The sequence below is a fragment of the Brassica napus genome, chromosome C4 (assembly GCF_020379485.1).
Source record: "Brassica napus cultivar Da-Ae chromosome C4, Da-Ae, whole genome shotgun sequence".
Classification (NCBI taxonomy): Eukaryota; Viridiplantae; Streptophyta; class Magnoliopsida; order Brassicales; family Brassicaceae; genus Brassica; species Brassica napus.
The window spans coordinates 36,981,562-36,994,702 of NC_063447.1; the positions used below are offsets into that span (position 1 = coordinate 36,981,562).

The 13,141-nt window shown below is 38.7% G+C and overlaps 1 protein-coding gene and 1 long non-coding RNA gene across 2 annotated transcripts; both read left to right on the plus strand.

The window, feature by feature from the left end:
* The first annotated feature begins 956 nt into the window (after positions 1–956).
* On the plus strand, positions 957–4,461 carry LOC106440710 (cation/H(+) antiporter 20). Its single transcript, XM_013882443.3, has 5 exons — positions 957–1,262; positions 1,368–2,399; positions 2,768–3,004; positions 3,193–3,906; positions 3,996–4,461. The coding sequence occupies exons 1-5, from the start codon at positions 1,083–1,085 to the stop codon at positions 4,356–4,358; spliced, it is 2,526 nt and encodes an 841-aa protein (XP_013737897.2). The 5' UTR covers positions 957–1,082; the 3' UTR covers positions 4,359–4,461.
* Positions 4,462–12,040: 7,579 nt separating this feature from the next.
* Positions 12,041–12,727, plus strand: LOC125585587. The gene is made up of 2 exons (XR_007322571.1): positions 12,041–12,209; positions 12,285–12,727. It is a non-coding gene; the product is annotated as an uncharacterized LOC125585587 (long non-coding RNA).
* Positions 12,728–13,141: the final 414 nt, after the last annotated feature.

Consider the following 13,141-nt stretch of genomic DNA (forward strand, 5'->3'; position numbering starts at 1 on the left):
GAATTAAATTTAACGGATAAAATGTTCAGCAGTACGTTTGCTTAAACACATCCCCACCGACGTAGCATAATGTCAGCGCCGGTGTCTCGCGTCCCACGTGCGATTCACATGATTCCTACTTCGTTGATAAGCCAGTCTATTATTTTGCAATTTCCCGTTGTAAGATGAATTTCGTTCGTAAGCTGTCTAGAAATATTAATTTTTTTATTAGAATACAAAAGTGCCGTAAAGAAACAAAAAGACAAAAAACTACAATCAAATGGCATAGTTATAACATAAATTAAGAAACTGACCAAAAACAACAAAGAAAAAATCACCCGCATCCAGCAACACACCCATAAAACTCCAACAAAGAAACACTATTTCCAACCCCAAAACGTATTTGCAGATGTTTTTTCTAAAGTTTGTTAAATATTGGTTAAAGAATATATATTTAATCAACCAAAATAAATAAATATGTTTATAATTAGTTAATTAGGTCTAGAATTAGTTAATTAGGCAAGGGGCTAAAAATATATATTTTTAAAAGTATTTGTAACAAAGTAAAGTGGTGGCAACATAAGTACCGAAACGTTGTTTTTCGTATATCCTAATAAAATAACATGTTATCTGATCAAATAATATGTTATTGAGAAAACAATTAAAAATAATGTAACTTAAGAAAATGACATGCACAATAAACATTCATGAATTTTACAGTTACTTGCCGACTTAAAAGAGAAACTTAAGAATTTGATTAAAGTTTATAACAACCACGGTTGGATGTGCGAGTACATATTTAAAGTTTTTTTTTTGGTCAAGTACATTTTTACAATTTATATGTTACAGACTTGCAGTAAACCAGAATAGTTCAAAGTCACACGTGATATACAGAAAGTGAACACAAGTTAGAAGCAAACATGATTAACTTTTTGAATCTTCAAACAAAAAGAAGCCTATAAATGTCTTCACGTAACCTTCTTGTCACTTGAACTATATCCCAAGTTCCAAATATAGCCTTTCTGGTTTACAAAAAAAAAAATATAGCCTTTCTGAATAGAGAAGAGAAGAGAGGTACAAAAGAGTCCAACGAAATCTCCAAAATGACCTTTAACATAACCGCCGTGAAAACCTCATCTAACGGAGCATGGCAAGGCGACAATCCCTTGAACTTCGCGTTTCCGTTACTCATCATCCAAACGGCGTTAATCATCGCCGTCAGTCGCTCCCTCGCCGTCCTCTTCAAACCACTTCGCCAACCTAAAGTCATCGCCGAGATCGTCGTACGTTAACACTACACTATAACTCTAACACACACTATTAACTACAATTCTGCCATCGTTGTTATTTACGAATTTGCCATCATCTCTTTTTGTTTATCTTTCAAGGGAGGGATCTTGTTAGGACCGTCTGCTTTAGGACGAAACACGACGTATATGGACCGTATCTTCCCGACATGGAGCATGCCAATACTCGAATCCGTAGCGAGCATAGGACTCCTCTTTTTCCTCTTCCTCGTCGGTCTCGAGCTCGATTTATCATCCATCCGTCGCAGCGGAAAACGCGCGTTCGGAATCGCTGTCGCCGGAATCACGCTACCGTTTCTCGGCGGCGTCGGAGTCGCGTTTGTGATCCGCAGCACTCTCTACACCGCCGTCGATAGACCGGGCTACGCTGAGTTTCTCGTTTTCATGGGAGTCGCTCTCTCCATCACAGCCTTCCCTGTGTTGGCGCGTATCTTGGCGGAGCTCAAGCTTTTGACGACGCAGATCGGAGAAACCGCGATGGCTGCAGCCGCTTTCAACGATGTAGCCGCGTGGATTTTACTCGCTTTAGCGGTTGCGTTAGCGGGTAACGGTGAAGGCGGTGGGGAGAAGAAGAGTCCGTTGGTGTCTGTGTGGGTTATGTTATCAGGTGTCGGATTTGTTGTTTTTATGTTGGTCGTGATCCGACCCGGGATGAAATGGGTCGCGAAACGTGGATCTCTTGAAAACGGCGTCGTACGTGAGTCTTTCGTGTGTTTGACGTTAGCTGGAGTTATGGTTTCCGGTTTCGCGACGGATTTGATTGGGATTCATTCTATTTTCGGAGCGTTTGTGTTCGGTTTGACTATACCGAAAGATGGAGAGTTTGGTCAGAGATTGATTGAACGGATTGAGGATTTTGTCTCCGGTTTACTATTGCCGCTTTATTTCGCCACGAGTGGATTGAAAACTGACGTGGCCAAGATCAGAGGAGCTGTGTCGTGGGGGATGTTGGGTCTTGTCATAGTTACGGCTTGCGTTGGAAAGATCGTTGGAACGTTCGCTGTGGCCGTGATGGTTAAGGTTCCGGCGAGAGAAGCGTTGACTCTTGGTTTCTTGATGAATACGAAAGGTTTGGTGGAGCTCATTGTACTCAATATAGGCAAGGAGAAAAAGGTTAGCTTTTTTCCATTTTAAGGTTCTTGTTTTAGCTATATAAATATGACCAAAGAAAAAGCTATGAATTATAAAAGAGCTAAAGAAAACTATAACCTAGTAACATAATCTGTACATATGGGTCGTCAGTCCTCGCTAATCATTACAGAAGTCATTCGATCATTTTATGGGGACAGCTAGCATATAAAACAAAACAAGACGAATATTTGTTCATTATTATTTACATAATTTGAAGTTTTAACAAAACAAGGAGTATATCCTTCGTTGTCAGAAGATGAACATTTATAGAAAATTGTTTAAATTTTTTTGACTTTTTATATGTTTTACTTATTAATTAACCGTTCGTGCGTGGGGTTGGGTTTAACTAGGTGCTAAACGACGAGACGTTCGCGATACTAGTGCTAATGGCACTCTTCACGACGTTCATTACAACGCCGACTGTAATGGCCATTTACAAGCCGGCACGTAGTACCCACCGCAAACTAAAGGACTTGTCGGCGAGCGAAGACTCCACCAAGGAAGAGCTTCGCATCCTCGCCTGCCTCCATGGTCCAGCCAATGTCTCATCCCTCATCTCTGTCATCGAGTCCATCCGAACCACCAAGGTTACATTTCTTTATATATGTTTGTGTTTACAATCTATATTTAAATCTATGCATGGTCTGATCTCTGATGCGTATATTAGAATGTTATATATGCTGCATGTTCGTTTTATATGTTGATATATGTATCACATTTGATCTTTTGCATTAGACGGATACTAATCTTGGTTAATATCATATTTTCTTGGCAGATGCTGCAGCTAAAACTATTCGTCATGCACCTCATGGAACTAACGGAACGATCCTCATCAATCATAATGGTGCAAAAAGCCCGTAAAAATGGGCTCCCTTTCGTCCAGCGTTACCGTCACGGCGAGTGCCACAGTAACGTCATAGGAGGATTTCAAGCCTATCGTCAATTGGGCCGAGTCGCGGTTCGCCCTATTACTGCAGTCTCTCCTTTACCCACAATGCACGAAGACATTTGCCACATGGCAGAGACCAAGAGAGTCACAATGATCATTTTACCTTTCCACAAACGATGGAACGTTGATCATGGTCATAGCCACCACCACCACCAAGACGGAGGAGATGGAAACCTACCGGAAAACGTCGGTCATGGCTGGAGATTAGTCACCCAGAGGGTTTTAAAGAACGCGCCGTGTTCCGTGGCGGTTCTTGTTGACCGTGGACTTGGCTCCATTGAGGCCCAAAGTTCGAACATTGATGGCTCTAATGTGGTTGAAAGGGTTTGTGCGATTTTCTTTGGTGGGCCTGACGACCGTGAGGCTTTAGAGCTCGCCGGGAGGATGGCGGAGCATCCTGCGGTTAAAGTTACCGTTATCAGGTTTTTGGTGAGAGAAACGTTGAGGAGTAACGCCGTCACGTTACGGCCGGCACCGAGTAAATGCAAGGAGAAGAACTATGCCTTCTTGACAACCAACGTGGATCCAGAAAAGGAAAAGGTATAATCCTATGAACCCTAATTAAAGTGTTGCTGGTATTTTAGTAACTAAATTAGGTATACTAAATTCAGATTTTAATCTATCATTAGGAATTAGATGAGGGAGCATTAGAGGATTTCAAGAACAAATGGAAAGAAATGGTGGAGTACAAAGAAAAAGAACCAAACAACATAATTGAAGAAACATTGTCAATAGGACAGAGTCAAGACTTTGACCTCATAGTGGTTGGACGAGGGAGGTTACCGTCCGCCGAGGTGGCGACGTTAGCTGAGCGTCAGGCCGAACATCCTGAGTTAGGTCCTATCGGGGACGTGCTTGCCTCTTCGATCAACCACATCATCCCATCAATACTTGTGGTTCAACAACACAACAAAGCTCATATAGAGGAGATGACGGTTTCAAAAATTGTTAGTGAGTCTTCTCTAAGTATCAACGGAGATACAAATGTATGAACATAAGATATGTAGCTAATTGAGCTTTGCCTTAGTGGTTAAAGTGGTACGAATTGTAGAAACATCGTTCTACCTATAAATAAATAACCATGATTATGCAGCATAATGTGAATAATTATTGTATGGATGGCACTATTGTATTAAACTTGTCTTTATGAGTTTCTTTCTACAAAATTCTAATTGTATACATCGACAAAATTTACATAGCCATTGTACAAAAGAGTTGACACTTGACAGCCAGTTTGGTCTAAGCAAACATGAAGATTCGAAAAATAAAATTGTGGCTCTTGCCTTGCTTATTAGATTGAGCTTTATAATTTGAGCTGACCATACATATTGCAAATTAAACAATTGAAAGTTTCACATTTAACCCTTTTAATTTTAGAAAATACTTGAATTGAATATAGAAGTTACCCTAGGCTCTAGGGTCATTCTTCACCGATATTACATACCAAAATTAGTTCTACATTATTGCATCAGTCTTTACTGGTATCCTTACATCAAACTATGAGCATAGCAAATAAGGTGCCAAATACCAAATCAAATTCAGATAAACCACCAGACAAGAACGGCAATACTACTCACACTCTTGCCTCTGCTCTGGTTGTGTTTTTATTATCCTTCTTGAAAACATGGTATGCTCATTACATTACATGGTTTTATATAGTTAATATGGATTCTCCTTGATTTAGTATGAATCTGAATTTTAACATTTCCCATTGATCAGGTTTCTATTAATGTTGTAGAGCATCACAACAATGTTCTTTCAACGCTTTCCCTACTTGAACACACTGATATAGCTTCCCACACATTCAAATCGGTTTTTCCGCCGATGATCCGGGCTTAACCTTGAGTTCCACGGTGCCTGAAGAAATGACAATCATTAGAGCAGATTCTTTATCCCTAGCTAAAGTATTGGCTAGAACATTTTTTTGTTATTAGTAAATCTGAAGATATAATTTCGAAACTTCTCTCAACTGATGATATCTAAGCAAATGTTTTCCTGGAGAAATGAATTTCTATTATACCTTTATTTGGCAGGTCCCAAGTAATATATAGTTTTTTAGTAATGTAATAGTGATCATACAATTGGGAGTAACGAGAAACAATTTAATATTGAAATTTCCAATTACAATAGAATATCTATAAATTAATAATGTTGGGACTTTGCAATTTTATTAATTTATAGAGATATTAATTTACAAAAGTTTTCTTATTAAGATTTCTTATTTTAAGATATATTTATTCTAAGATAAGAAACATATTTGATTTTAGTATATAGATATTAATTGTTATTTTTTGAAATTTGACATTTATATTAATTTTATTATATTGTTTGGTGCATATAATATATAATGTATAAAATGTAAATGTGGTTTTAGATATAAAATTAATTAATCTCATCAAAATTATATTAAGTGTTAAGAAAATATAAAGATAATTTAATTGTGAATATAAAACAAACAGTATAATAATAGATTCTTACTTATATAAAATATGTATACATGTAAATTATTAATTTATAATTTTAACGAGACAATATATTTACATAGGATTTTTTCAAAAAAAAATATTATCTTATTATTTTATCGATTTGTGTCAAATTTTGAACCAGTCCAAATTGGGACCGACGAAATTTATTAATTTATAGAGATTATTAATTTACATAGGTTCATACTAACATTTTATTTGTGTGTTTTTATGATCTCTTTGCAATTAGATTGTTGAGTTTGGCTTGTATCTTAGTTTACATGAAAACCATGCTAGTTTACATGAAAACCATGCCCGGCTTAGAACAAAAATGGGCCTTGTGCCATTTTTTTTTTCTCCATGAATGAATTTAAAAATTGGACCTTGGTTTATAAGAGTTTCGAAATTAAACACCCTAAGATAGTAAAGAAAATTAAATAATAGCACAGTCCTAGAGTTGGCATTGAAAACCACTAAGATCACTACAAGAAAACGTAGCAGTAACAACGGCGGTTTACGACGAAATTATTTCCTCGTAACTTTATATGGGCTTTACAACGCAATTACGACGAGACATTATTTCGTCGTAAACTCCATGGTAATTTACGACGAAAGGATTTCGTCGTAAAGTCAATGTAAGTTTACGACGAAAGTACGTGGAATGCGAAATAGTTGTAAACGTTATATCGACATTACAACGAATCATGTTACCGTTATATAAAGGTGAAAACGTGTATTCAATGTGCTTTAACTTACCTAAATTCGTTGTAAAGTCGTTGTAAATGTTCCATGTAAAATCCATGTAAAACTTTTCTTGTAAAATCATTGTTATATTTCTCTATATATATATGTCATTTCCCACAACTCTCTTCTTCACAACACACAACTCTCTTCCTCTCGAACCTGATGGCGTTTAGACTCTGTTCCTCATTCAGCCACCAATTACTATTTCGAACATGACGATAAGGAACATGAGTCATTCGTCTGTCTGCCAATTCAGTGGAGCGACAAGGAGAAGTGGACGGAAGTGCAGTTGGTTTATACTTGAAAGGAACCTCCGACCATCGTCAAAGGTTCCTCTCAAGTACAAACCAGCTGCACTTCCGTCCACTTTCTCCTTGTCATTCCACTGAATTGGCAGACAGACGAACGACACAGGTTCCTTATCGTCGTCTTAGAAATAGTAACTGGTGGCTTAACAACGCAATTACGACGAAACCAACGAAACCAAATTTCGTCGTAAACGCCATGTAATATTACGACGCAAGTACGTCGAAAAGTAAACTTTACATCGACATTACAACGAATCATGTTACCGTTATATTTAGGTGAAAACGTGTATTCAATGTGCTTTAACTTACCTAATTTCGTCGTAAATTCGTTGTAAATAATATGTTAAAACCATGTAAAATCCATGTAAAATATTCCTTGTAAAATCGTTGTTATTTTTCAACTACCCAACTCGAAAATTTCTCTATATATATGTCATTTCCCACAACTCTCTTCCTCACAACACACAAACGGGAGAAAAAAAATCCGAAAAAAAATCAGAAAAAAAAAGATTTGAAAAAAAAATCTAAGAAAAAATGGCCGGTGGCGGTAGTATTTACGAGTTACGGAGTTGGATGTATTTGCACAAAGATTCCGACGGGAGGGTGACAAACGCATTTCTGAGCGGGCTAGAGACATTCATGCACCAGGCGGGCTGTACACCGATCACACAGGAAAGCGGTAAGATGTTCTGCCCCTGTCGGAAATGCAAGAATTCAAAATTTGCACGTAGTGAAACTGTATGGAAGCATTTAGTAAACAGAGGATTTACACCACAGTACTACATTTGGTATCAACATGGAGAGGGTTATGGGGGAAATGAAGCTAGTAGTAGTAATAATAATTTTGAGGATGGTCATCATAGTGAAGAACCGAATCATTTGCATAATGAATATAATTATCATCAAGATCATGAGCAGATGGTAGATCATGATAGGGTTCAAGATATGATTAGTGATGCATTTTTAGAAACAACTACAACAATAGCTGATGGAACTGGAAATGTAGAAGAACCTAATTTGGATGCAAAAAGGTTTTATGAAATGCTAGATGCTGCAAATCAACCAATCTACACTGGTTGTAGAGAAGGTCTCTCTAAATTGTCTCTAGCAGCTAGGATGATGAATATTAAAACGGATCATAATTTACCTGAGAATTGCATGGATGCATGGGCGGAGTTGTTTAAAGAGTATTTGCCAGAAGACAACGTGTCTGCTGAATCTTATTATGAGATTCAGAAATTGGTTTATAGTCTTGGGTTGCCTTCGGAGATGATTGATGTTTGCATCGACAACTGCATGATCTACTGGAAAGAAGATGACAAGTTAGAAGAGTGTCGATTCTGCAAAAAACCACGATTCAAACCGCAAGGCCGTGGGAGGAATAGGGTACCGTACCAAAGGATGTGGTACCTACCAATTACAGACAGATTGAAAAGATTATATCAATCTGAGAGGACTGCTGCATCGATGAGGTGGCATGCGGAACATGTCCAGAGAGATGGTGAGGTTGCACATCCATCAGACGCAAGAGCGTGGAAACATTTCAACAAGGTACACGCAGATTTTGCTACAAATATTCGGAATGTCTATCTTGGGTTATGCACCGATGGATTTTCTCCATTTGGAATGTCTGGTAGACAATATTCTTTGTGGCCAGTCATTCTTACGCCGTACAATTTACCGCCGGATATGTGCATGGAACAAGAATTTCTATTTTTGACCATATTAATCCCTGGGCCGAAGCATCCAAAACGGTCTCTTGATGTTTTTCTTCAACCGTTGATAGAAGAGCTAAAGCAATTGTGGTCAGAAGGGGTGTGGACGTACGATTGTTCCTTGAAAAACAATTTTACGATGCGAGCAGTTCTGCTGTGGACGATAAGTGATTTCCCTGCTTATGGGATGTTGTCTGGCTGGACAACACATGGAAGATTATCTTGTCCATATTGTCTTGGATCGACGGATGCTTTTCAACTGAAGAATGGTAGGAAGAGTTGTTGGTTTGACTGTCATCGTCGCTTTCTTCCACTTGCCCATCCGTACAGAAGAAATAAGACATTGTTTCGGCACAAAAAAATTGTCAGAGACGGTCCTCCTCCATATCTCACCGGCCAGCAGATCGAAGCAGACATTGATTATTACGGAGCTCAGGAAACAGTTAAAGTTGGAGGAAATTGGCATGTTCCTGGAAATATGCCTGATGGATATGGTGTGTCTCACAATTGGCATAAGAAGAGTATATTTTGGGAGCTACCCTATTGGAAGGATCTTCTCTTACGCCACAATCTGGATGTCATGCATATTGAGAAGAACTTTTTTGAGAACATCATGAATACATTACTTAACGTCCCTGGGAAGACAAAAGATAACAAAAAGTCAAGGATGGACTTACCTGATATTTGCTCAAGAAGTGAGTTACATATCAAGAGCAATGGAAACGTTCCTGTTCCCATCTTCCGGTTGTCATCAGAAGCCAAAACAACCTTGTTTGACTGGGTTGCATCAGAAGTTAAGTTTCCTGATGGTTATGTTTCAAATCTGTCAAAATGTGTTGAACGAGGTCAAAAGTTCTCCGGAATGAAGAGTCATGATTGTCATGTGTTTATGCAACGACTTCTTCCATTTGCTTTTGCCGAGCTCCTTCCAGCAAATGTCCATGAAGCACTTGCAGGTAATTATAAAACGTTAATATATATACATATGTTATGAAATGTTATTAATTTGATTACTTTTGCAATATACAGCCATCGGCGCTTTTTTCAGAGATCTCAGCACACGTACGTTCAAGGAAGAAGTCATCGAACAACTTCATCATAACATTCCGATCATATTGTGCAACCTGGAGAAGATATTTCCTCCTTCATTTTTTGACGTCATGGAGCATCTAGTTGTCCACCTACCATATGAAGCATTGCTTCGTGGACCTGTTCACAACGGATGGATGTATCCGTATGAGCGACAGATGAAACATTTGAAGGGGAAAGCAAGAAATCTTGCAAAGGTGGAAGGTTCAATAGTTGCGGGAAGTTTGACAGCCGAAACATCTAACTTCACATCATACTACTTTGCTCCAACTGTTCGTACGAGGAAAAGAGTTCCTAGAAGATATGATGATGGTGGAGTACCGACATCATATCCAATTGATGGTGTTCCTGACATTTTCTGCGAAATTGCAAGGTTTGGTGGTAAAACGAAAGAAGTATGGTGGTCATGTGAAGAGGATAAACATAGTGCCCACACTTATATTCTGCTCAACTGCGAGGATGCAATGACCCGTTACTTTGAAAGGTAAATATTTTTGTGAATGTTAATTATATGAATTGCAGTTAATTATGTATGACTTGATTATTTGTTTAATTTGCAGCATGTTTGTATCTCAAGTTGAAGAAGCAATACCAGGAATATCTGCAACTGATGTGGACACACGTAAAGATAAGCACTTTGTCAAGTGGTTAAAATCACAGGTACGTAATATATCTCATACATTGATTAATTAAGTAAGTGTTTTGATACTTCAATATTAATTAAGAATAACTGCTTTTTGCAGGTTGATTACGACGATCCTTATTATCCCGTATGGTTTCACGAATTGGTTCAAGGTCCAGTTGCAAAGGTCACCACATCACCTATGTATTTCACACGAGGATTTACCTTTCACACATACGAGTATGGGAGACATCGGGCAACGAGTAACTACGGAATATGTGTGAAAGGTGAAACGGACTTTTACGGGATCTTGCAGGAGATTATTGAAGTGGAATTTCCGGGGTTATTGAAGCTAAAATGCGTCCTCTTCAAATGTGAATGGTTCGATCCTGTTGTGAACCGAGGGATTCGGTATAACAAATTTGGTGTTGTGGATGTCAATTTTGGGAGAAGATACAACAAATTTGAGCCTTTCATTTTAGCTTCACAAGCCGAGCAAGTAAGCTTCCTTCCTTATCCTCGGCTTCGAACTTCCGGGATAAACTGGTTAGCTGCTATCAAAATTACACCTCGTGGACGCATTGTCGCTGGAGAAGAACCGCCCTTGCAAGAAGAAGACGCTATCAATGAAGTTGAGGTACCAGAACAACCAACTGATGAAATCCTTTTGATCGACCCGCAAAACTTTCAATATGAAGATATTCCCGAAGATGCGACAGATGAAGCACGTGAAGACGAGTTCGAGAGAAGCGACGATGATGATTGTAATGATAGTGATGAGAACGAAAACGATTTAGAGTGATGTAATATATGTCTCTGATGTTGTATTTCTCTATTGTAACGTATGTTTAAAGAAATATTGTTTTTTTACCATCCTAATGTATGTGTAACAAATGTTGTTTTATATAATATGTATTTGTGTTAATTTTAAAAAAATTATTTGGAGTTTTAGGGTTTTAGAGTTTAAGTTGGAGAAAGAGCACAAAGTAGTAGAGAAGAAGAGATATGATGTTAGATGATATGTGACTTTGGGGTTTAGGGATTTCATTCTCGGTGTTTAGGGTTAAGCGTTGTAAAATCGTCGTAAACCGATTTTTCGACGTAATTTCGTCGTAAATGGAAAAACGCGGGCCTGGTAACTTCGTCGTAAACGTGGGCCTTGTAAATTCGTCGTAAACCAATGTTTCGACGTAATTTCGTCGTAAATCGAAAAACACGGGCCTGGTAACTTCGTCGTAAATTAAAAAACACGGGCCTGGTAACTTCGTCGTAATGTTACGAGGAAGTTACGAGGAAACCGTTTTTATATATATGGGAGAAGTCTTTCAGACGAGCACTGCTCGTATCTTCCTCCCTAACTCCTCTCCCCCTCTAAGGTAACTTTCTCTCTCTATCTTTTTTTTTTTTTTTTATAGTTTAGGTTGTTAGTTTAGGTGATTAGTTTAGGGAATTAGTTTAGGTGATTAGTTAACGGAATTAGTTTAGATGATTAGTTTAGAAAATTATTTTAAACAATTCGTTTAGGATATATATTAATTTAATTTTTTTAAATTTTCTAGATGGCTCCTAGACCGAGACCAGCAGCTCCTGCACCTACGTATGCGGATTTGTTTGGCGATGGATCTTCCTCTAGCGGTCCATCGTCTTCTTCCGGGACAGTTCCAGACTCTCACACATCTCGGAGAGTTCCTTCGACCCCTCCTCCTCTTCCATCTCAGATGCCTCCCCCACGAGCTCCACCTGTCGCCCCGGATCAGCCTGCCCCACCGGCTGCAGTTCATCCCGATTTGCGGGTGCCAGCTCATGCACCATTCGCAAGATACACCGTCGAGGATTTGCTTGCCCAGCCCGGACGAGAGGGTTTACACGTTCTGGACCCCGATAGACCCCCGGGTACTTATTGGTAAGTACATAAAATTATTAATTTTAAATTTAAAATCTTTGATCAATTTTTTTAACAAATTTGTTATATTTGCAGGTTTGGGGCTAACAACCGTGTTAGCCGGAGCGTTTCAGAGACGATGAAGGGATATTATGACGGCCCTTATCCCAACTGGACCATGACTCCCGATCACGTCAAGACGACGTGGTTTAAATGTTTTGCGGTAATTATATTTACATATTATTAATATTTATATTGTTAATTAAATAATTATTTTTTTTTTTCTAATCTTTTAAAATGTTTGTTTTTTCAGCAAAGGTGGAACTGGTCCGTAGGAATCACCGAGAGGGTGAAGAGCGAATTTATTGCAAAGGCGAAAACTCGTCTTTGCAACACCGTCTCCGATTGGAAGGACAAGTGGGAGATTTACGGCTATGAGGGGAAGCCGAGCGGGGTCACAAAGGAAGCATGGGATGGCCTCATCACCTATTGGAACGAACCCAGCTCCATCCGCAAAGCCAACTCCTGCTCCGCTTCCCGAAGAACGAGGGATAAAGATGGCCATTTGCCCATGGTTCATAGATCCGGCCAAAAACCCCATGCCGGAATTCGTCTCGAAGCTGTAAGTTTTATTTAAATTTATAATTTTCATTATTTTAAACTTGTATTTATTAATTATATTTAATTTATTTATTATTGTTGTTTATTAGTTGGAGAAGACGGGAGTTTTGCCATCTCTCTCGGACTTATTCAAGATGACTCACGCCTCACCAGATGGGGTTTTTGTGGATCCTGCATCCGAGAAACTCTTCAACGCTGTGGCGTCTCGGGTTGAAGAGCAAGAGACGCAACTTACCCAACAGTCTGCAGATGGATTACCCGTCAAGTTGTCAACCGTAGAGGTCGACCGGATCTTCGAGGAGGTAAAATTTAATAATTTTAATTTTTTTCTT

Bases quoted from the DNA above. Each gene is read 5' to 3' on its own strand.
- LOC106440710 (XM_013882443.3), top strand. From the start codon at position 1,083: ATGACCTTTAACATAACCGCCGTGAAAACCTCATCTAACGGAGCATGG. The intron at 1,263-1,367 runs GTACGTTAACAC...TTATCTTTCAAG, and splicing joins AAGTCATCGCCGAGATCGTC to GGAGGGATCTTGTTAGGACC. The intron at 3,907-3,995 runs GTATAATCCTAT...ATCTATCATTAG, and splicing joins TGGATCCAGAAAAGGAAAAG to GAATTAGATGAGGGAGCATT.